Below are 23,545 nucleotides of genomic sequence, written 5' to 3' on the forward strand. Positions count from 1 at the left end.
TTTTTATTTTATCAAGATAAAACTTACACTAGATTTTAAGTTAGACAATTACGAATACAACTGTGAAAACCGCATCAAAGTTGGCATAATAGTTTTTGCATGATTCCGGAATAAGTATACAGACAGTCGGACAAAATAATAAAACTTATTGTCTTGACTTTTAATGCTCTTATCTTCATTTTTCAATTTTTCATAAACATCTCCTATGTCGGGTAAAAAATGTTCTAGTTATTTTTTTTTAATTAGAATTAATATTGTAAATGTAAATGTTATTTTGTTTGTTGGTACTTTAACATCTCTATACATGCATAGTATTTGGTACCAGATTAAAAAACCTATGTGTGTAAAAAAATCATATATGTATAGGACGAGTATTCTGTTATTAATAGCTATAGATAATATCGATACTCATCCGATATTTATATATTGGATTCCTCTAGACATTGATGATGGAAAAAAGACCATCACTCATTTCGATGTCGCTCATGCCTGTCGAATGTCTATTTTTTTTATACAACTTAGAATGGCAATCAAGCTGACATGACATTCGCCCATAATATCCCCCATGCGTTGCCATTCCCGAGGACTCAGGTGTTATTCCTCTGTACCCTGTAAATTCACGCCATATCCCACCCTTCAAACCGAAACACAGTCATGCAAACACAACTGCTTCACGGTTGAAACACGAATGGGACAGAGGTACCCAAACAATCGACTTTTGTACAAAGTCTTCCCCTGGTATGGTACATATATGCACTTCGATTAAGTTCTTCATTTCGGTATTATATATTGGATAACTTTTATTGGGCCAATATATAAATATTTCAATATAAAACCCAACCCTAGTTGTTATCTCAAAGGCTTAATTTTTTTTTGCCTTGACATCCATTTCATTCCACTTGGAAATAAATGGAAAATTATAAATGGAAAAAAGTTAAATTGTGATCCAAAAAAAACAACTATTTTAAATATAGCAAAACCAATTATTTTGATTTAAAAAAAAACTAACCTGCTGAACCGATATTGATAAAATATCTATAGAACCAATTTGCAAGATAAAAGAAAAAAAATTTCAAATCGACTTACAACTGACAGAGTTATGAGGTAATAAACATAAAAGAATCCTCCTTTTTTGTAGTCGGTCGAAATTATTCAACTACATATTTATCTAAATTCTGACATTTAAGAAGCCACAGTGTTACCCGTTTTAAAATATTTTCAAAAACGTACATAATTATTGAAGACTCATTAGTGTAAGTACATTGCACAGATAATGTGAGATTCTTGACTTTTATCTGTGTTAACAAATTATTATCTAGTAGAGTAAATGAAATAACGAGGCAAATAAATAGCCAAACCTAATTCATATTCAAGGTTTAACCTGTAGTTTAACTACCTTCGAGTGTACCCCACTATAGATAGCGAATGACATAGAGTAGACATTAAAAGAGCACTAAAATTAAATTGCACACTTGTATAATTACATTAAGATGGTCTAATTACTGATACTAATATGTATTTATTTAGTTTGAAGTACATATTTGTATATATGCTAGCTTTTATCCGCGACTTCGTCTGCGTGAATGGGAATTAATTGATTGGGATTTAAGATTGTGTTTCACAAAAAAACTAACTTCAGTTATAGCAATATCAGTTTTAAGTGTTTAAAAAGTAAACTATTGGTTCAATTTTTATAAAATTTCTATGTTACCAATCTGTAAGTAATATTGATACGAAAAAAAAAATTTCCCAAATCGTTTTACAATATAATAAAAATAAAAGAAATAGAATCGAATTGAGAACCTCTTCCATTTTTAAAGTCGGTTCAAAAGTAGTATATATCCTTTTGTACTACAAATATTTTTGGCCACCTTTTACCCGTGACTTCGTACGTGTGACCAAGATTTGTTCACTGGCTGGAATAAAACGTAACCTATGTCCTTCTTGATATGTTAAGCCGTTAAGACACAAATAAGTAACAAACGATCTAACTTGTTTATAACTATATATTGACTGATAGATTCGATGACGTTTTTTTGTCTCTTTTTGTGAATCAACATCATAAATTATTAAAACTTTATCACACTTTAAAGAAGATGGTTAAAATTATTGTTAATTTCGTTACGGTTTACATGTTTTGCTGTGAGTGCATTGTGACAATGTGCATCTTTATTAAAAATAATGTACAATTTACATAGAAAATTATAGTATGCAGTATTAAGACACTATTGTTCGTTTTATAGTGTAACGTAACATGGGCCGATTGTGATGAAAACCTTCATAAAGTAACCACAAATTTCGATTCTAGTATTTAATGACCAATTTCATTTAGTGCTTAAATTAATGAACTACCTTAATTGTTTTTTTTCAAAGCTATATAATGTTAGAGTCGATACTCTACTTGACAATAGATGGCGTTAAAAATAAAAGTGTAAAATAATGTCATACGAAATTAATTGTGATGGAAGAACTATGTATTCTATAATACATGACCAAATCTGGCAGCACAGTTAGTATTAATATAAAACTAAATATTAAAATACTATGTAGACGCATTTGAAGTATTAAACGGCTTTTTTTTATTTTTTACTAGCTTAATAACCTAGTAGGACAATTAATAATAAATGCAAATAGCAGTTTTAAGATAGACTTTGAAAAACACAACTGCGAAAAGTGCATTCAATTTGCTGCTTTACTGCTTTGTGCGATGCCGGAACAAACATACAAACATACAGATAAAATTTCGAAAAAATATATTTGAATCTATTAGTCTCATTAAGAATTTTCATACTTTTCTTTTCTTAAATATCTCCCATGTACATAGTGTAGGTACAATTTTATTACACTAATAGTATTTCCAATGAGTGACGGTAAAAACCTTTCGATGATGAATGACATGAGCAATGACAACTCAGCCGAGCAACACTTGACTAAGTCCGGGGATCCCATGTTCGAAACCCATCCTAAACCTTTAAAAATTCACAAAAAAATTCAAATTCACGTTTAATAGAAACGTATTCAAAATTTAAAAATAATTGTCACTCACTTCGTGCTTCAATGGGCACGTAAAGCCGTCGGCGTTGTTTGCAACAGTTCGTCAGGGCCTTTATAAAGAAGGCGGCCTAGAAACACTTGACATCAAAGGACACCACTGTTAAATCAATACTAATGGCCTTAGTCACATGGAATTTTATAGATAGACACGTCTTATCTGCATATTATATATCTATATATATGTTTCTAATCACTCTAATAAATTTTACAGTTGTAAATATATTTTTTAACTGTGTAGTCTCGGCATAAAATGGGCCATACCTTCCTTTTCCGTGAGTGTCGTAAGAGGCTATTAAGGGAACTTAATGCTCGACGTATGGGGAACGACGTCTTTATTAAAACATCACCAAAGCCTAACTATGATTACCAATCCATCTGCAAAGGGAGGTTTTGACAGTAGTTGCTACAACTACTGTCAAAACCTCCCTTATGTGGAAGACTTATTTTCAGCAGTAGAGAGTTAATGGGTAGTTTTTTTTAATGGGTGTAATTTTATGGTAACTCCACCCGCGCTATCATTATACACTGGCGGGGCACCAGTAAATGATGATAGGTGAGGATGAAGTAGGCCAGTTAGCCCATCGTGACGAATTCAACAAGAATTGTTCACGATGGTTTCCAGGGGGAACCACTTGGTAGTCGACCTAATAGGGCATATTGCTAGCAATGGGGCTGTTAAACTCCATTACTAACAATCCCTTTCGCCCCGCAGTGGACAGTTAACGGCCTACATGATAATGATAAGGATGAAATGTATATTTTACCATTAGTATAATAATATATTTTATTACTTAGTATGCAGGATCAGTGTGTTGACGCAGTTCAACACTCATCAGATAGTTTTAATCTTTTACATGTGAGATAACATGTAAGTAAACAGTAGGTGTTTAATTATTAACTTATTTGCAAGTAGTCTGACTACCGAATACATTTTACAAGTGTATATGCATACAACATTATGTCTCTTATATAGTTGGATTAATTATACAGCGTCAATTAATTTCAAACTAAACAAATGATAATAAAAAAAAATTATATATTAGAAATAAAAGATAAAACATCGGCGCATGCTCTTGTGTTGCTAGTGAAAAAAAAATACTGTTTTTTTTTTATTTAAGAATTTCCTCTTGTCGATGTAACTAATTCATGCATTCATTACTGTTTACACAGTTGAAATGTATTGAGAGTTTATTGTACATCCATGCTTGCTAAATGTAATAAATATGCATGTATTCGACTTCAGAGAGCATAGTTTATGAAATTAGTTTATTTGAAGTTCAAGTTGTTTACTTGCTATTATTTATATGGTGGAGAGGAATTGTTATTTGGGACAGTAATCCCTATTGTTAGTAATATACCCTATCAGGTCGATATCACACGTTCCCCTCTCCCCATTTAATTCTTATAGAGTTCAACGATAGGCCAACTGATCTGCTTATATATATATATATATATATATATATATATATATATATATATATATATATATATATATATATATATATATATATATATATGACCATTCTGATTTTAACGTTTGAGGATGTATTCCCTGCCGATGGCGAGCGGTGCGATGGTGAAAGGTGGTTTTTTTTTTGATGGGTGAAAATGGAATGGTAACTCCGCCTGCGCTAACGGGATACACTGGCAAAGCACCAGTGAAGGGTGATAGATGAGTATGAAAACAGGCCAGTTAGCCCATCATGATGATTCATCAGGAATTAACCATGATAGTTTCCAGAGGGAACCGCGAGAAGGTCGGCTTGGTTGGGTATATTACTAGCAATGGGATTCTTAGTCTCCATTACTAACAATCCCTTTCCCCCCGGTTAAAGGTGGTTGTAGGCATCATATCTAAAAGTTCTTCAGAACACCATTCTTTATACAGGCGGTAGTAATTTTAATGTATACGAATAAGATTGAAGTATTAAAATTGTATAACAATACGCTGTTATTATTATTATAAATAAATAAATAAAAAGCTAGTAACACTACGTTTCAATTATCGAATTATACAGGAGGTTTTAATTAAATTAGTTTTTCCAAAAAAAAAAAAACATTCAATCTCGCTAGTGGAATAGACTAATTCATTACCATACATACACATACACACCACTAATACAAGACGCAACGGTAAGCTGTATTGATAATACAATGATAACTGATGTTAAGTCATTAGTTTTAGTCCGTTGACCTGCACTGACCTTGTTCGCTTGAGCTCACATCCCGCCTGTTCACACTTGACTGCTTTCACCATTTATCATGGATACTTAATAAAATATTAATTGTTAAATAAAAAAAAATGTATTTATTTCATTATTAACTCGTTATTGCACCATTTTTTTATACTACTTAGAATAGCAAATAAGCTGACGGCCTACCTGATGGAAAGTAGTAACCGTCGCCTATAAACATGAGCAGTACCATGGACATAACAGAGTATACTGTTTCGCCCATGATACCCCCCATGCGTTGCCATTCCTGAGGACTCAGGTGTTATTCCTCTGTACCCTGTAAATTTACGCCATATCCCACCCTTCAAACCGAAACACAGCCATGCAAATTCAATACTGTCCACTGTTGAACATGGGTCTCCCCCATAAGACCAAGTAGATACAGATTCGCTTCATTTTGATTTGTATTTATTTATATTTTAATATAAAAAAAAACTGGTTTAATCTATATACTTATAGCTATACTAGTTTTTTCCGCGACATCGTCCGCGTCAGTAATAATTAGTAGTCAAATTTTATGCAGATCGTCTGAGCCGTTAATACGCCTAGAGAACACAAACAAACTCACTTTCACATTTGTGACATTAGTAAAATTTTCTTCCTGTTGACCTTTGTGCAAATGTTGTAAGTGTTATGGGAAATATCAAACCTAATTATTATACAATTTCGCTAAAGTCCATAAAAACCGGATATGTAAATATGATAGAAATATTTCTATCCACATGGTACAGCTGGTTACGTTGAAAATGGACACCTGTTCAATTTCTGGTTTCCATTCGAACGAAATGTGATTTGATACGATTATAAAATTAAATAAATAAAATTGTCACGTGTGAAAAGTAATTTTAATCGTTAATTATAGAAGGTTTGAAGGTTAACCAGTCGATAGGATACTAATTTATTAAAGTAATATTGTTTATAAATCGCTTTTAAATAAAACAAAAAGTAATATTTCCGATTAAAATCGAAAAAAATAAATCGATGTCATCGATTGATAAAAGAGGTAGTCCAATTGGGATATTCTTTTTTTAAATCTATTTATATATATATATATATGTAGCACTGTTAAGCTAACCGTATGCTTGTTTTCCTGAATCCAGACCGTCAATCAATACGAGATTGTCACTTTGGTGACGATAAGAGACTTTATAGAAAAGTCATTTCCTTGAATTAGTTACATCTGTCCTACTCGTGTTTTTGCCGCTGAGGAATTGTGCTTCTATGACTGTTTTAGTCTAAACAATGACAGATTAAAGTAAAATTATAAGTTATGAAGGCGTAAAATCCTAGTCCTAAGAAATATATATACAATAAAATAATACTCGTAACTTGGGAGTGGTATATCCGTGTAGTACCGGCATGGAATGGGCCATCTCTTCTTTTCTCGCGAGTGTCGTAAGAAGCGACTAAGGGAAGTTAATGTTCGAGAGATAAACAGCTCTTAAAATATCATTAAAGTCTAACTGCGTTTGCCAACCCGCCTGTCAAGCAAAGCAACTACTGGTAAATAAAACCCTCCAAGGGAGATGCCTATGTACAGCAGTGGACAGTTAACGGCTGATATAATGATGATGATTAGTGGCGTCACAGTGATACTGTGATGTCTTCTTATGTGACAATTACTATTTTCCATTAGGTGAGCCGTCTGCTTGTCTACGTTACCATGTTACATAAATAAAACAACTGCCTGTTTTTGTAACACGTAAAGGAGCTAATATTGGGGTACTACAATTTTAGAATTATAATTTTATAAAATTTAGAATTTAAACTTTGTATAGTTGAGAACCCAATACCGGTATCTGGGAATAAACTGCTATTTCATCTAGAATCCTGAGTTTCTTTAAAATTATTTACTAATATTTTGACATTTTATTCGCAGATGTATCGGTATCCACACCAAAACCTAAAAAGGTATTGGACACGATCATGGAGCCAAAATTCATCCCGCCAGAAGAAAAAATCGGACTACATTGGAAGAGGTCTGCTATTAACACGATACGATCCAAACTGCAGGTGACCATCAATGAGAATAAAGCCAAGAACGGCATATTATTTATTGGAGACGGTATGTCAGTAGCTACCATTATGGCTGCAAGGACATACGGTGGACAGCTCGCCCAAGGAATTGGAGAGGAGAACATTTTGGAATTCGAGAAGTTCCCTATCACAGGATTGGCAAGGGTAAGCAAATTTTCAATCTTCACCATTTCCAAGTATTTGAAATTAAAATCTCTAGTATCCTTTAAAGTGTTCTGTTAGTAAAGCAAAATATTTTTCTCAATGAAAAATTGAAGATAGAACTTGAGTCTGCCTCCACAGTTGAAGACTAAAATCATTTGTTGTCGTTTAATCCATTTTTCTTTAAAAAAAATGTCTGTCTTCACTAACGGAAGGGTGCTAATGATTTTTAGATGAGCAGAGGTATAACAAATCCATATCCAGGGATACAAAAAGCCTGGGAAAATAAGGGATGTATGATGATACATTTTGTTTGCGAAGGACAAAATTATTTGCTTATCCTCGTACTTGCATGGACTCTTATACACTATTTAATACAATTCAATGTGCTCCTTTGACGAATATGTACGTAGAGGATTAGCATCAATTGCGTTAGATTTTATCACAATTTCCATTACCACCTTCTTGTTACCTAATTATTTATTTAAAGTCGGCGTAATACGTTTCCTTCCTACGTCTTCATCTCTCTTCACAATTACTTCTGCATTCACTCCCATTCTGACCACATCATTGTTCACACAGTCTATCCATGTCTTTTTAGGTCTTTCTGTAGTTTTAAGTATGGAGTAGTTACAATATATTATTCATTATTTATTAGCCATCCATATTCATATACTTTTCTGAATAATTGGACAATTTTCATGCAAATCAGAAATCGGCTGATGACTTCAGTGGACACAATGGTCAAACCGCACTTTTACGCGATAGCAGCATAGCAAAATGGGCGTTAGAACAATAATTTAAACATTCTTTATCCAATAAGAAGAGCCCGCAAGAAACTCAACAGTTACTATTTTAAATCTCTGTTAACATTATGTGTATTTATTTAAATGTATTATGTTCCTAATTATATGGTCGTTAAAGGTCCATGTATGATTCACACCATGCACATGTCATTCAAGTAATCATATATATATTATAATTTATTAATAAAATTAATGCCAGTTTCCTTTGCCTCCGACCACAGAATCTTTTATCGTGAAGGATGTACCTTAATTGTGAGAAAAAAAAACATCGACACGTTACGTTACTAGAAAGTAGATTTAGATCTGCTTTAAAAATAAAACTAAAATATTGCATCTCTTAAATTAAATCTTAATGTATTGCAATAAGAAACAACTGTTTTGCACGCTCATCAACGTAATCGATGATCCGCAACAGATAAAATAGCGAGGCAAAAGGCGTAAAAAAAATGGATTCACGTAACTAGCTACCGACTGTTTGTGCCGAAAACAAGTTCGTCTCACTCCGAACAATAAAATGAGTTTGTATGAAATCTATGCAACCCGTTCATTTAATTGAAAAATTTTCACTATATATAGCAAAGTCACACCTATTAATATTGATATTTGAATTATTTTAGATGGAGGCGTAATGTAAATATTTGTATGAATATTCAATTATTTTATGGTGTTTCTAGATGGTTGCATAGAATTATTTTTTAGCATCGTAAATATAAGGTCAGTACCGAATCTTAAATAACGCAGTGATTACTTTGTGGTCAAAAGTTTGTGGTTGGACAAGAATAAAAAAGAAACATTATTTTACGAGCACTCATTGTATAAAATGTACTTGGAAACATTTCCTGATCTCGGTGAAGGTGTCCACGGATTTCCTCGATTATAATTAATTGTGTCCAATTTCGACGTGAATACTAATGTAAATGTTAGTTGAGTAGGTATGTTTGTTATGTACAACTAGTTATTACCCGCGACTTCGTTCACGCGCTTGAAATTGGGCCTACAACTATACCGAATTCCCAAATAATATCCCAATTGGACTATCTCTTTTATGAATAGATTACAACGATTTTTTTGTCGATTTTGATCGAAAATATTACAACACTTTTGTTTTAATTAAAAATTATTTATAAACAATATTACTTTAATAAATTAGTAGTCTATCGACTAGTTAACTTTCAAACCTGAATTTGGAAGGAAAGGGTTTGTTAGTGAACCCTATCAGGTCGACTTTAAGGCGATTCCCCCTGGAAAACATCATGGTTAATTCTAGTGGAATTTGCTATGATATTTGTTATGATATATGAATTGAGTTGCTTTCATCATCACCTATCATCCCTCACTGGTGTCTCGTCAGCATATACCAATAGCGCAGATGTGGCTATCATTCCGTTATCATCCATAAAAAAATCTGCCGTCTGTCGTCGCTCGAATTAATTTGGTTTTCTTAAAAAACCAATACGCAAAGTTTTTTCGGCAATGCATATAAGCGCAAATATAAGCGCATCTCTAATTATTATTTTTTTTGCAATTTTCAGGACATATTTTGAAAAAAAAATATTTGAAAAATTGACTAAAAAGATGAAAAATTTTACTTAAAAATATTAATCTCATTTTCTTCTTTTATACACACTCGTGTTAAGCCGAGGCAGCCAGCTAGTTTTACTTTATAATAATAAAATTGTAACAAAACGATATCTATACATGGGACATATTTAAAAAATAATAATACAAAGTCTTAATAAAAACAATGAATGCCAAAAACTTTTTATTTTTAGAAATTTTGTCTCTCTGTCTGTCTGTATTGTTCCGGCATCATGCAAAAACCACTATAATAAATTGGGCGAGGTTTCCATAATTGTATATCTGAAGGTCGAACTTAAAATCTGAAGGCCTACCATGAAATATTTTCCGAAATTTCGGGGACGAACGAAACAGAAACTTGATGTTAAAATTACATAATATATGCCGTTTAAAATATTTAAAAATGTTAAAATATCGTTCCTCTGGACTATTACAATAGTATTTATAATGAACGAAATGTTAAGCTCCATTTACTGGGTCGATTTCGGTACACGAAATTGAGCCCGAAAATTCGGAATTTCATTTCATGGTAGACCACCTGGTGTGTTTTATCTTGATCTAGAAGTTGGAAATTTTATTGGTTTTCCTAGTTCTGAAATCTATACGAACGAAGTAACGGGCTAGTATTGTAGTGTAGTAGCTAGTATTATAATATTTTTTGTACTTAAACCACATATTGTGTAATTCCATTAGAAATAAAAAGTTCACCATTTAAACGTCGCTTTCATAATCGCTGAACTCAATCAATTACAATTAAAGTTAAATAAAACATAAAAAATGGTCATGTGTGAGTGGAACTTACACGTCAAGGGTCCCGTATATATAGATATAATATAAAATGATTACAACGCCAATGAGATGCCTAATATTTATTATTATTGAATGTTATGAAATTATATGCAATTATTTTTAATAATATATAATTTTGTTAAAAACCGGTTATTTTTGTTTTGGAGATATTTATATATAGCTAAATTTGTTTTTGGAGATATTTTGATAATTTCTCAAAAAAGGTGCTAGTTCAAAACATTGTCTTATTTTTCCTGTATTATATAAGTTTATTAACTTATTTTTTTTTAAACTTATTTTAGATTATTCTTTTCACAAAAATCGAAGATAAGGAGGGTGATTTTTTCTCTCATTTTCGATCACAGGTTATAAGTGTTTTAAAATATACATATGGATACTGAACCCTAATATTTATACGTTATATTTAGTTCATATCTGATTTTAATCGAGAAATATTACATAAGATCGGTTCAGTTCAAAATAAAACTGTCAGTTTGGTAACACAGATGTTCAGTGAACTCAATTAGTGATCGCATATCGTATAGACGTCTTAATACTTGCTTGATTATTTTTTATGCAACTTAGAATGGCAAACAAGCTGACGGCCCACCTGATGGAAAGTGGTAACCGTCGCCTATAGACATGAGCAGTACTGTGAACATAACAGAATATACTGTTTCGCCCATGATACCCTCCATGCGTTGCCATTTCTGAGGACTCAGGTGTTATTCCTCTATACCCTATAAATTCACTGCCATATCTCACCCTTCAAACTGAAACACAGCCATGCAAACAACTGCTTCACGGTAGAAACACGAATAGGACAGAGGTGCCCAAGCAAACGTCTTTTGTATAAAGTCTCTCTCTCTCTCTCTGGTGATTTATATCTATTTATTTCAATTAATATTATAAATGTAAAAGCGAGTTTGTTTGTTGCCTCTTGGTGCTTTAACAGCTTAACCAATCACTATCAAATTTGATATACATATATGGGATGAAGAATAGAGGCATGTTTTAATCCCGGTCAGTAAAACATGTCGCGGTTACGCAGACGAAGTTGCGGGTAAAAGCTATTATTTATATAAGGAGAATCTAAGTGTTTAATTAATGCATAGACAGATTTTTGTAGTAGTTATAGGATACTTGGGTAATAGAAGGATTTCGATGAGAGGATATTCAAAGAGGATAGGACAAATAGAAATTCTATAAACTAATAAGTAAGGGCATAAAACCTCTCTTGGAAACCAGCGCGATTTAATAATAATAATAATAAAATCATTTATTCAGTTATAAAACAACAATATTAATTACAACTTTATAACAACGTAATAATTATGTGGTAGCAGCTGAAATGGTTCACACCCAGCATAAGCTGCAGCGTGATGCTGCAGCGCTGATTTTCAGTGGGGCCACCACTCGATTTAGTTAATTTTAAACTATTATATACATTTACCGGCAAACGTTTTTTCATCGCGTTAAGTCCCGATTGTGTATTTAAAATATGTATTTAAAACATCGTGATTTAATTTTGAGAAATTCGTCATTATGGACCTTTTGGACCTTTATTCTGCTCTATCAACCTTCACTGGCACTCTGCCAGCGTAAATCAATAACACATATGAGCTTGCCTCTCCATTTTCCTCCTTATTGTAACTGTATGTTTCACAGAAAAAGCAAAAACTACTCAGTTTAGATTAGAAATATTTTCACAAACGTTCCTTATTGAGGGAGGAAAGGGATTGTTAGTATCGAAGATGTAACAACCCTATAGCTAGCAATATACCCTGCTAAGTCGATTTCCACGCGGTTCCTCCTGAACGTTCTTGATCAATTCTTTAAGAATTCATCACTATGAGCTAACTGATCTATTCCATCTTCACGTATCATCCCTCACTGGTACCCCGCCAGTGTATATCGATAGCGCAGGCGGGGTTACTATTTCATTATCAGCTTTTAAAAGTTCCTCATATACGATTATGTAATGGGTACATCAGACCAACAAGTAATGAATTTCACTCATATGAATTTATAAAATTATTCTAAAGTCGCACCTGCTATTTAATATATCTACATAATCTATATAGTTTATATATATATATATATATATATATATATATATATATATATATATACCTATCTATATAATTATTATGCTCAACATACCACGTTTCATTTCAGAACATAAGATTACCAATTCATGATATATTGTTCTGCAAATAAAAAAATGAACCAAAACCACAAACAATCTACCATAGACAAATTAACATGCTAATACAGGCAACGAGAGCCGTGAAGCAGAAAATAACGAATAATAACAAGTTTCTGTAAACGCGTATTAGTGCTGAAAACATCTGTTATCATGGCCGTAGCTAGGGGGGAGGGCATTGAGGGGCAATGCCCTAACTAAAAAGGCCCAATGCCCTACCTTAAAAATAACCTTGAAATGAATGACCAAAAACCTTAAAATAAAAGGCCCTAAGAAAATTAGACAGATTCGCTTTTTTTAAATCGCTTAATTGTGGCTTCTACCTTACCAAAAAGTTCTTTTGCCCTACCTTAAACTTGGGTCTAGCTACGGCCCTGTCTGTTATCCATTCTACTACGTAAACGATACACTTGCGACTACGTATACGATAAGTTAATAATTAACTATGTAACCATTTATTGCGTTTCCTATTACGGACTAGTCAGTTAAATTGAAAATTGGCGTAATGTAGTTCAAAAAACATCGATAAAACTACTTGATGGGTTCATATTTGTATTTTAAATCACTACAATACTGCCCTGCCTATTTTTTGAGTAATCAAAGGCACTTCTTAAGTTTTTTTGTAAAAGTTTATAACTTTATTTGAAACTAGCTTTTCGCCCGCTACTTAATATGCGAAGGAAAATTAATTAATAGACTATTTCTAAATATCGTATCAAGAAAAAAGATATACCAAATTTTAGTATATACCTTTAGGATTACAACAATGATAAACGCATTCAATTTGGTGTAGTGGTTTTTGCGTGAAACAAATATACATACAGACAGATAGACAGACAGACATAATTTCTAAAATATATCGTTTTGGTTTTTATTGCTCTTATAAAGCCCTCACATTTTTTTTTCTTTTTCATCTTCCGCACAGATATCGTCAAGTCATCATCTTTATATCAGAAATTATCTGTCCAATGCTGAACATAGGCCTTCCCCATACTGCCATAAGGAATAGTCCTGAGCCATATGCATCCGCTGACTTTCTGCAGAACATTTAATGTCGTCGCTCCATCTAGTACGGAATTCTCATATACTGCGTTTACACCTACGAGGCCGCCACTCGAGAATCTTTCTTCCCCATCCGTTATTGATTCTTCGAGCCAACCCGGTCTTAGATGATAAAAACATTGATCTATTTTCGAATTATTATTTTTATACTCGTATATAGTTATTTATTTATTTAACTCTTTATTACATTAGAAATATAAAAATATACAATTACAATTAAATAATTCAAGTAAAAATAAAGTAATATTAAATACAGATTGAAATATATATTTCAATCTGTATTTATATTGCCTTTTGTACCTTAATGTATATACATTAAGGTCCAAAAGGTGGTCTTATCGCTAGGGCAATCTCTTACAGACAACCTAAGTAAAATAGATAAGATAGTTAAGAGTTTTCCCTCACAGTAATACCGCCTCTTGTAAGTCTATGTTTTAATTTGTAACCTGTGTATGTATCCTATTCCATTTTACATTTTGACAGCATATTATTCTTTATTTTAAGATAAAATTTTTTGTCAACACAACTGTTGCTTTAAAAAAAAGAAATGAATAAAAAAAAAAAGTCGAGTGTCTTATTCGTCCTTCTCAACTGAAATTGAATTACGAAGAAACGGCTCATTTAAAAATGTTTATAATTAAGTGTACTTGAATAAAAAATACTCTTTTTTTTTATTTTTTCTTATTCGACTCTGAAATTTCATGGTAGTATATAAATAGGGTATTCTGGGATTATCCAAATGTAATTTTTTTATTTAAAAACTTAATACTTACCAAATATTATCGTTTACATACGTTTATTGCATTGTTTTTGCTAGTGGTGGCAATAATGTCAATAGTAGTCGATGGTATACATTTTTAATACTCAATTTTTGTAGCCCATCGACTAATTGTGAAACTCTTTATCTATTTTTTATTATTATTATCATATAAGCCTTTAACTGTCCACAGCTGAACAAAGGCCTTCCTCATAGAGTCTTGCTGTAGTTGCTACACTTGACAGACAGATTGGTAACGACAGTTAGAGGGGGAAGGGATTGTTAGTAATGGAGACTAAGGGCCCTATTGCTAGTTACATACCCAACCAGGTCGACCTCCCCGTGGTCCCTCCTGGAAACCAGCGTGCTGAATTCCAAGGGTATTCATCACAGTGGGCTAACTAACCTGCTTATTTCATTCTCATCTATCATCTCTCACTGGTGCCTCGTCAGCGTATACCGTTCACGCAAGCGGGGTAACGATTCCACTATGATACATTAAAAAAAAAACAGCAGTTACACTTTAGTGATATTTAAAAGGGACGCTGTTGCACATTCCTCAACCATTAAGTTCCTTTATCCGCCTCTTACGACACCTACGGAATAGGGGCACCACCTGTTCCGGGACCACAAGGCAAGTTATCTATCCATCATCATATCAGCCTTTAACTATCCACTGCTGAACATAAGCTTTCCCCTTGGGGGTTTTTGACAGAAGTAGCCACGCTTGGCAACCGAATTGGCAACCGTGGTTAGGCTTTGGAGATGTTTTAAGAGGGACGCTGCTGCCCATCCCTTGCTCTCCCTTAATTACCTCTTACTACACCCACGGGAAAGTAACGGGTGGTCTATTCTATGCCAGGATCAAACAGGGATTTATATAATGCTGTCGTATAATATATATTTCTGAACCAGACCATCGTCTTATCGATTTATCCCGTAAGTAACTTACCTAATTCTGGCATGAATCACCTGGGTAACTACCGACTACCAACCTAATAAGGCGAGTGACACAGCACTACCAACAAATCAGTCGGCGACAAATTGAAAATCGAACGACAGCCGCACAATACGCGCGATTGACCGCTGTGTATGTCACGTTCAAGGAAACAGATGCTAAGGTCACTAAGCCGACGTCACGTTATTCTTGCACTGGGAAATGTACCAAGTTTTGTCTCCGTAACTCGTGGTGTATAGAATTGCTTATTGCAATATTTCATTATACCATAATGGTAACCTCTATTAAATAAGTAATATTGGATTATTATACCACACCATCGGTCTCTATTATTGGTTTGAGGTTAAGTTTATATTTCACAATTTTTTTTATGTTCTTTTGTTTTTTTTTTCAACCGATTTCAAAAAGAAGCAGGTTCTCACTTCGGTTGTATTTTTTATTATGTTTGTTACCTCAGAACTCTGTCAGTTATAAATCGATTTGGAATTTTTTTTTTTATCTGTAAATATATACTTACAAATTAGTCTCATAGAAAGTTTATAAAAATCGGTTCAATGGTTTCGTTTTTAAATTAAACTTATGGATCTTGTTACATTTGAACTTTTTTTGTGGAACACGATCTTATTGTCTGTTATACATGTTAATTTATTACTTCACTAACCAGTTCAAAAGCACTACCAACTGAGAATATGCGAAATATTCGACTGTTGCTTTTTTACATACATAGTTTTCATTTGGTTAACATATTGAATATGTTTAAAATACTCGTAAACACTCGTGCACTACATGCATGAACAATTAGTGTTTTAAATGTTTTACGTAGTGGAATTGAAAATGGTTACATGTATATTTCATGTAATGTAGAATAGCAAGCAAACTGATGGCCCACCGGATGGAAAGTGGTAACCGTCGCCTATAGACATGAACAGTACCATGGACATGACAGAGTAGACTGTGCCGCCAATGATACCCTTCATGCGCTGCCAATCCTGAGGATTAAGGAGGTGCCTCTGTACCCTGTAATTTCACTGCCATATCTCACCTCTTCAAACCGAAACACAGCCATGCAAACACAACTGCTTCATGGCAGAAAACGAATGGGACAGAGATACCCAAGCAATATGGCTGCGCTATCAGCATACACTGATAAGGCACCAGTTAGTGATATTAAGTCCACCGGTGTATCGTTACAAGGACACCAGAATTACAATAATTTCCAGGAAGGACCGCGTGGAGGTCGAACAGACAGTGTATAGAGACAAGTAACATTGCTACTCTTTATATGCAGTCTATACACTATTCTCAACTGATATCAAAAAAAGAGGAAGTTCTCACTTCGTCCGTACCTCCGTCATTTATAAAGCAATTTGGGAAATTCTTTTTTGCCTTAAAAGATACTTTCAGATTGCTTTCATAGAAATTTTAATCGAAATACATTTTTTGTTAATTATTTCAGCCGTTAACTGTCCACTGCTGAACATAAGCCTTCCCCATAACGGGAGTTTTGCTAGTAGTTGCCACACTTGGCAGGCAGGTTGGCAACCGCAGTTAGACTTTACAGATATTTTAAGAGGGACACTGATGCCCATCCCTCGCCCTCCCTTAGTCGACTCTTACAACACCCACGGGAAAGTAAGGGGCGGTCTATTTTATTTCGTGACCACACGGCGATAAATTTATAGCTAAATAAATTTATAGATAGATAAATAGATTTAGTAATTTAATTTTTTTTTCGATTTATTTCTAACTGGTTTTGGCACGATCGAAATCGGTTTTGTTTTTTGCAAAACACAATCTTAAATTTTTAACATTATTCTCCCAGGTCATCGACCACCGTGTAAAATATTCAGCCATATTTATTCATATAGGCAAAGAAATAAACAAATTACTTACGAGGAAGATTCGTACAATACCTCAGGGTGACATATAGTTTGATCACAACAACAATGAGAGGAAGGAAATAGGAAATTATACGCTTAATTGTTAGGCTGAGTGTATTCACCTCCAAGGTCAGGACTAGTTGGCAGAGGACTGTGAAAGCCGATATTTTAATATCTATTGTGCTTTTTTTTATCTTGTAAATAAGCATGGGTGATATGAGTACCGTTCCAATATTTATATATTAGATTCCTCTAGACATGTTTCAACCGTGAAACAGTTGTGTTTGCATGGCTGTGTTTCGGTTTGAAGGGTGAGATATGGCGTGAATTTACAGGCTACAGAGGAATAACAGCTGAGTCCTCAGGAATGGCAACGCATGGGGAGTATCATGGGCGAAACAGTATACTCTGTTATGTCCATGGTACTGCTCATGTCTATAGGCGACGGTTACCACTTTCCATCAGGTGGGCGGTCAGCTTGTTTGCCATTCTAAGTTGTATAAAAAAAACATTGACAATGGAAAAAAGGTTTTTTTTTTTTTAATGGATGATAATGGAATAATAACTCAGTTTGCGCTATTGGTATACACTGGCGAGATACTAGTGAGGGATGATAGGTGAAAATGAACCTGATCAGTTAGCTCATCATGACGTTTTTAACAATAAATCAATTACGATAGTTTCCAGGGGGAACCACGAGGAGGCCAACCTAGCAAGGGGGCCACTAATCCTCTAATGAGGATTAGTGGCCCCCTTGGGATTCTTAGTAATCTAAGAATCCCTTCTCGCCCCTAAAAAAGGTTATCATCCATATAAATTTTGATCAGCTGCTACATTTCGATACTATATTTTGGATAACTAATATTTTATAGATTCGTTATTGGGCCTATAAATAGATATTGCCCACCCCAACTTGTAAATATAAATATTTTATTTTTTTATTTTTTTTATACAACTTAGAATGGCAAACAAGCTGATGGCCTACCTGATGGAAAGTGGTAACCATCGCCTATAGACATGAGCAGTACCATAAATATAAATATTATATTACTGAACACATTACATAATGCATTCAATTCAAAGTCAAGTGATAGGCGTACTTAAATACTTTTTGCTCATATATAATGAGTCGAAATGCCATAAATCAGGCAATTTTATTTTTATAATTATTTTTATTAGTGACACTTTTTGCGCCAACTAGCTACCGTCTTTTACAGCCGTTCTAAAGGCACAGTAATCGTTTACCATCAGATTGACTATACGGTTGTATATATATATATATATATATATATATATATATATATATATATCTATATATATATTATAACTTTGAATGGCATACAATCTGACGACCCTCCTGATGAGAGGGGGGGGGGAGGGATTGTTAGCAATGGAGTTTAACAGCCTTATTGTTAGCAAGATACTCTTATCAGGTCGACCTCCACGTGGCTCCCCCTGGAAACCATCGTGAATAGTTCTTGTTGAATTCATTACGATAAGCTAATTAACCTGCTTCATCCTCACATATCATCTCTTACTGGTGCCCCGTCAGTGTATACCAATAGCGCAGGCGGGGTACCATTTCATTATCACCCATTTTAGGAAAAACACCCGCCTGATGGAAAGTGGTAATCAATGCCTATAGACATAAACAGTGTCATGGACTTAACAGAGTATAAAATCTAAAGACTAAAAACGTATGAGGCCGATCTTCGACGGCGATAGATGGGCGATGGAAGATTGTTGCTTCACAGAAATATATTTACAGCAATATTTTGTTTGTAGCAACCATACAATAACAATTTTCTATTTGCTAATCATCGCCTTCATCATCATTTCATCCGTTGTTCACTGCTGAACATAAGTTTCCCTATAGAGGCTACTAGCCCATGATCACCCGTAACACCAGAGGGATTGCAGGTGTGCTTACAGCCTTTTAAAAAAGGATATTCTCTTTTCTTGAAGGTTATGATGTCATATTGCCAGTAGTTTCCTTTTATGCTTGGCAGATGGGTTGGCAAACGCAGTTTGGCTTTTGGTGAAGTTTAAAAAGGTACGCTGCTGCCCAACCTTCGACCGTTAAGTTGTCTTAGTCGCCTCTTACGACACTCATTGAGAAAAGAAGGGGTAGCCCATTCTATGTCACACGGTAGTCGCCCAATTTATTTTTTAGATTGCATTGCCAAAATAATCTAAAAAAATAAATTGGGCGAGTGTACCGGTGTCGCGTAGGTTCCAACAATGCTGCACTTTTTGTAATGACAGTGAATTTCTCGTACGGGAAACCGTTACAAATACTTTTTACTAGTGAAACCCGTTGATCTGTCAAAAAAATAACGAGGTCAATGGATATTCTGTGATGGAGTTCATTGGATAATATTACTAGGGTTTTTGAAAATAGAATACAGCCCATGTTACTCGATGTGTAGCTTTCTATAGATGAAATTTTTTTTTTTTTAATTAAATTTTAAGTTATTATTTACCTATTAATAACTAACTTCTTGTTAGAAAAAGTAAAACCAATGCTTTTTTGACCACATCTAGATGGCGTATAGATAAATAGATCATTTATTTGTGTTACTTACAACACACAAATAACAACAAACATAATTAGACATACGCAAAAAAAAATAAGTAACACAATAATTCCATTCGTGCGTGTGCCATAGTAACACAAAATGCCCACAACTCAGTTTATTGTTTTGCCCTCAAAAGAGAAAAACACTGATATTCTGTTGTGGTCAAAAGCCAAAGCATATCAAAATAAAACATACACCAGATTTGAAGTGACAGAAAAATAATAATAAAAACACAGCATTCTTTTAGATGGTCTCGGAACAAACATATTGATAGCCGGACAAAATTTCTAAAAAATATTGTTTTGGTATCTATTAGTCTTATTAAGACCCCTTATATTCATTTTTCTTAAATATCTATCATGTACAGACATCGTCTAGTTACAATTGTATTATATATTTGTAAGATTATGTATTGAACATCAATTACATAGGTACATAAAAAATGTCGTAAATCAAACAAAGGAGTCCACTATTCCCAGGATTTTGGGGTATCATTATTCACAAGTTTTGAGATTGCTATATTCTTCTACTTTTGCGGGATAGGAAGTGAGATCAAATTGTCAGAAATTTCTATCTTTACATATATCTCTTGCATTCTGCACTTCCATGACCAATCTCATTCATGTACGCCAGTTCCATAAACTCTTGACTCCTCCTTCATAAAGAACATGGTCTATCTGATCATTTTTAAAGTCGCCGAAACCAAATATGGACTATACCAATTTTCCAACACTATTCGATATAAAACAATCCCATTACCCCATTTTAATGATTTACTCTAAGTTTAAAATATTCTTTTCCAGACTTACTGCATCGACGCCCAAGTTCCTGACTCTGCTTGCACCGCCACTTCATATCTGACTGGTGTGAAAACCAAGTATGGAGTGATAGGCCTTGATGGAAATGTTACCAGAGGATCTTGCTACTCGCAGCTGTACGAGAAGAACTGGGCTCCTTCAATTGGTCACTGGGCGCTGGAACACGGGTTAGACGTCGGTGAGTATATTTAATATATGTATTCTAGTAATAACCAGATCAAGACTTTGTACGAAAATCGTCTGCATGTGTATATTTGCCTCATTCGTGTTTCTTCTATGAAGCAGCTGTACTTGCATGACTGTCTTTCTGTTTGAAGAGTGGAATATGGCAATTTAATCACAAAGCACAGAGGTATAGCATCGTAGTTCGGGAGAAAAGATTATAGTAATGAAAATCTAAAAGCCTTATTGCTTGCAATGTACTCTATCAGGTCGACCTCCTGGCGGTTCCCCCTAAAAACCATCGTGATTGATTCATTGATAAATTTGTAATAATAGGCTAACTGACCTGCTTCCTCTTCACTGGTGCTCTGCCAATGTATACCAATAACGCAGGCGGGTTACCGTTGCTTTATCATTATTACAAAAAAATATAGTCCGAGGAAAAAGGATTGTAGTAATGAGGGTCTAAAAGCCCTGTTGCTGGCAATATACCCTTCAATACCAATATCAAATCCACCTCCACGCAGTTCCCTCTGAAAACCATTGTAGTAATTCTTTATCACGATAGACCAATAGACCTGCTTTCATCTTCGTCTAATGTCACTCACTGGTATACCGCCAGCATATTACGATAGTACAGGCGGCTATACCATTCCATTTTCACCTATTAAAAAAAATACATCGAAATCTTCTGGAATGTCAATACGTGAGGGTACCGTGACCATCACTGTGCAGTCTATAGTGCCTGTAGCCTGTAGTGCTGTTCATATATTTATCGGCGACGGTTACCACTTCCCATCAAGTAGGCAGTCAGCTTGTATGCTGTTCTAAGCATCATAAAAAAGACATATTCATACAAATAGCCGTGTTTGCGTAATTAATGTAATGAAAATGGGATGGTAATTAACCCCACTTGCGCTATCAGTATACTATGGCGGGGTACCAGCGAAGAATGATAAGTGAGATTGAAATCAGGTCAGTTCGTCCATTGACGAATTCATCATTATTTAATCACTTAATTGCAATAGTCTTTAGGTTAGACCGCGTAAAGGATTGCTAGTCATTAGCTATTAATTTCCATTATTTACAATCCATCCTCCCTCCCGAAATTTCGGTTATATCGTCATAGTCGTAGAATACCGACGGATCTGACAAATATTACATATAAAGATCCGTCAGTATTCTACGACTATGACGATATGGGTGGTATAATATATAAACGACCTTGAACGAATAATCTTTTATTTGCAACATCTTATATTTTCTGCAATCCCTAAATTTATACAAGAAATTTAATTATGTAAAGTACGGTAGCCAGACCTTCATACTCGTAACACAGGATTTTCCTAGCATGGAGGCGAGATACACTTCCTGTGAATCAATATGTAATGTATAATAAATTTGAATGTAAGTTTGTTTGTTTGTTACCTTTCTCACTACATGTCTATAGGCGACGGTTACCACTTTCCATCAGGTGGGCCGTCAGCTTGTTTGCCATTCTAAGTTGTATAAAAAAAAAACTTTTTACGTCTTAACCAATCATTATAATATTTGGTATACGCTTACTATATGGGATGGAGAAGGATATAGACTACTATATATCCCTGTCTGTAAACATATCTCAGTCACGTGTAAGAAGTCGCAGGTAAAAGCTAGTAGGGAATAAAAGAACATAGCAACAAATACAATAGACGTTTTATGTAATATTCATGGTGCCGTTCATGTCTGTAGCGATGGTTACTGCATTAATTACGTATTTATTAGTATTTAATAATGATTTTAATGACATTATAACCTTGCAATGAAACGTGACGGCAATATTTTCAGAATTTGCAGCGCTATAAAGTGGAGCAAATTATCCTAGAATGAATTGTTTTGTTGAGTAGTGATTTACCTTATTTTACTTATAAAATTTTCCTGCTACATCATCTCCGTTGAGTGAACATTCAATGAAATGTTTTAATTATAACAACGCTAGTCTCTGTAGATCTAAAACTAGCGTCTGTTCGACTGTAAGTGTCTGTTCGACTTAGCCAATTGAATTTAGATTTTTAACTACCTAATTTTTAATTGCACCATTTTAAAAGCTAGAAGTTAACTTTTTAGTTATTAGAAATATTAGAACATTACTTTTAAGGTAATTGTTCATTATAATGTTTCTTCAAATGATAGACAAGAAGAATAAATCTTCTCTGTCTTTTCAATCTATATAGAGTCTCTGTTTGAATACTTTATAACACCATTTTTAATACTTTGCACCAAGCTACAAGTATTATTGTACTTTTAAAATTTATGTGAAATTATCTACAACAATATAAAGTAATAATTAAGATTGTGTTCTAGAAAAAAAAAAACGACGTCAATTATCGACGCAAATCCAGTAATTTTTATTTAATAACTATTGAATCGCTTTTGATAGAATTTCTATAAGGAAAATCTGAAAGTGTATTTTTTAAGATAAAAAGAATTCTCCAATTTGTTTAT

The 23,545-nt window shown here is 33.9% G+C and overlaps 1 protein-coding gene across 1 annotated transcript in view; it reads left to right on the plus strand.

Annotated features, from left to right (window-relative positions):
- LOC113513129 (membrane-bound alkaline phosphatase-like) overlaps positions 1-23,545 on the plus strand; it is a 39,200-nt gene that overhangs the window by 7,549 nt on the left and 8,106 nt on the right. Inside the window, exons 2-3 of the mRNA XM_026897106.3 lie at positions 7,168-7,469; positions 20,885-21,077. Of these exons, the coding sequence (XP_026752907.2) occupies positions 7,168-7,469; positions 20,885-21,077 (495 nt within the window). The remainder of the gene's footprint in view (positions 1-7,167; positions 7,470-20,884; positions 21,078-23,545) is intronic.

The sequence above is a fragment of the Galleria mellonella genome, unplaced genomic scaffold, assembly GCF_026898425.1.
Source record: "Galleria mellonella isolate WM207_F2 unplaced genomic scaffold, CSIRO_AGI_GalMel_v1 utg36, whole genome shotgun sequence".
Lineage (NCBI taxonomy): Eukaryota > Metazoa > Arthropoda > Insecta > Lepidoptera > Pyralidae > Galleria > Galleria mellonella.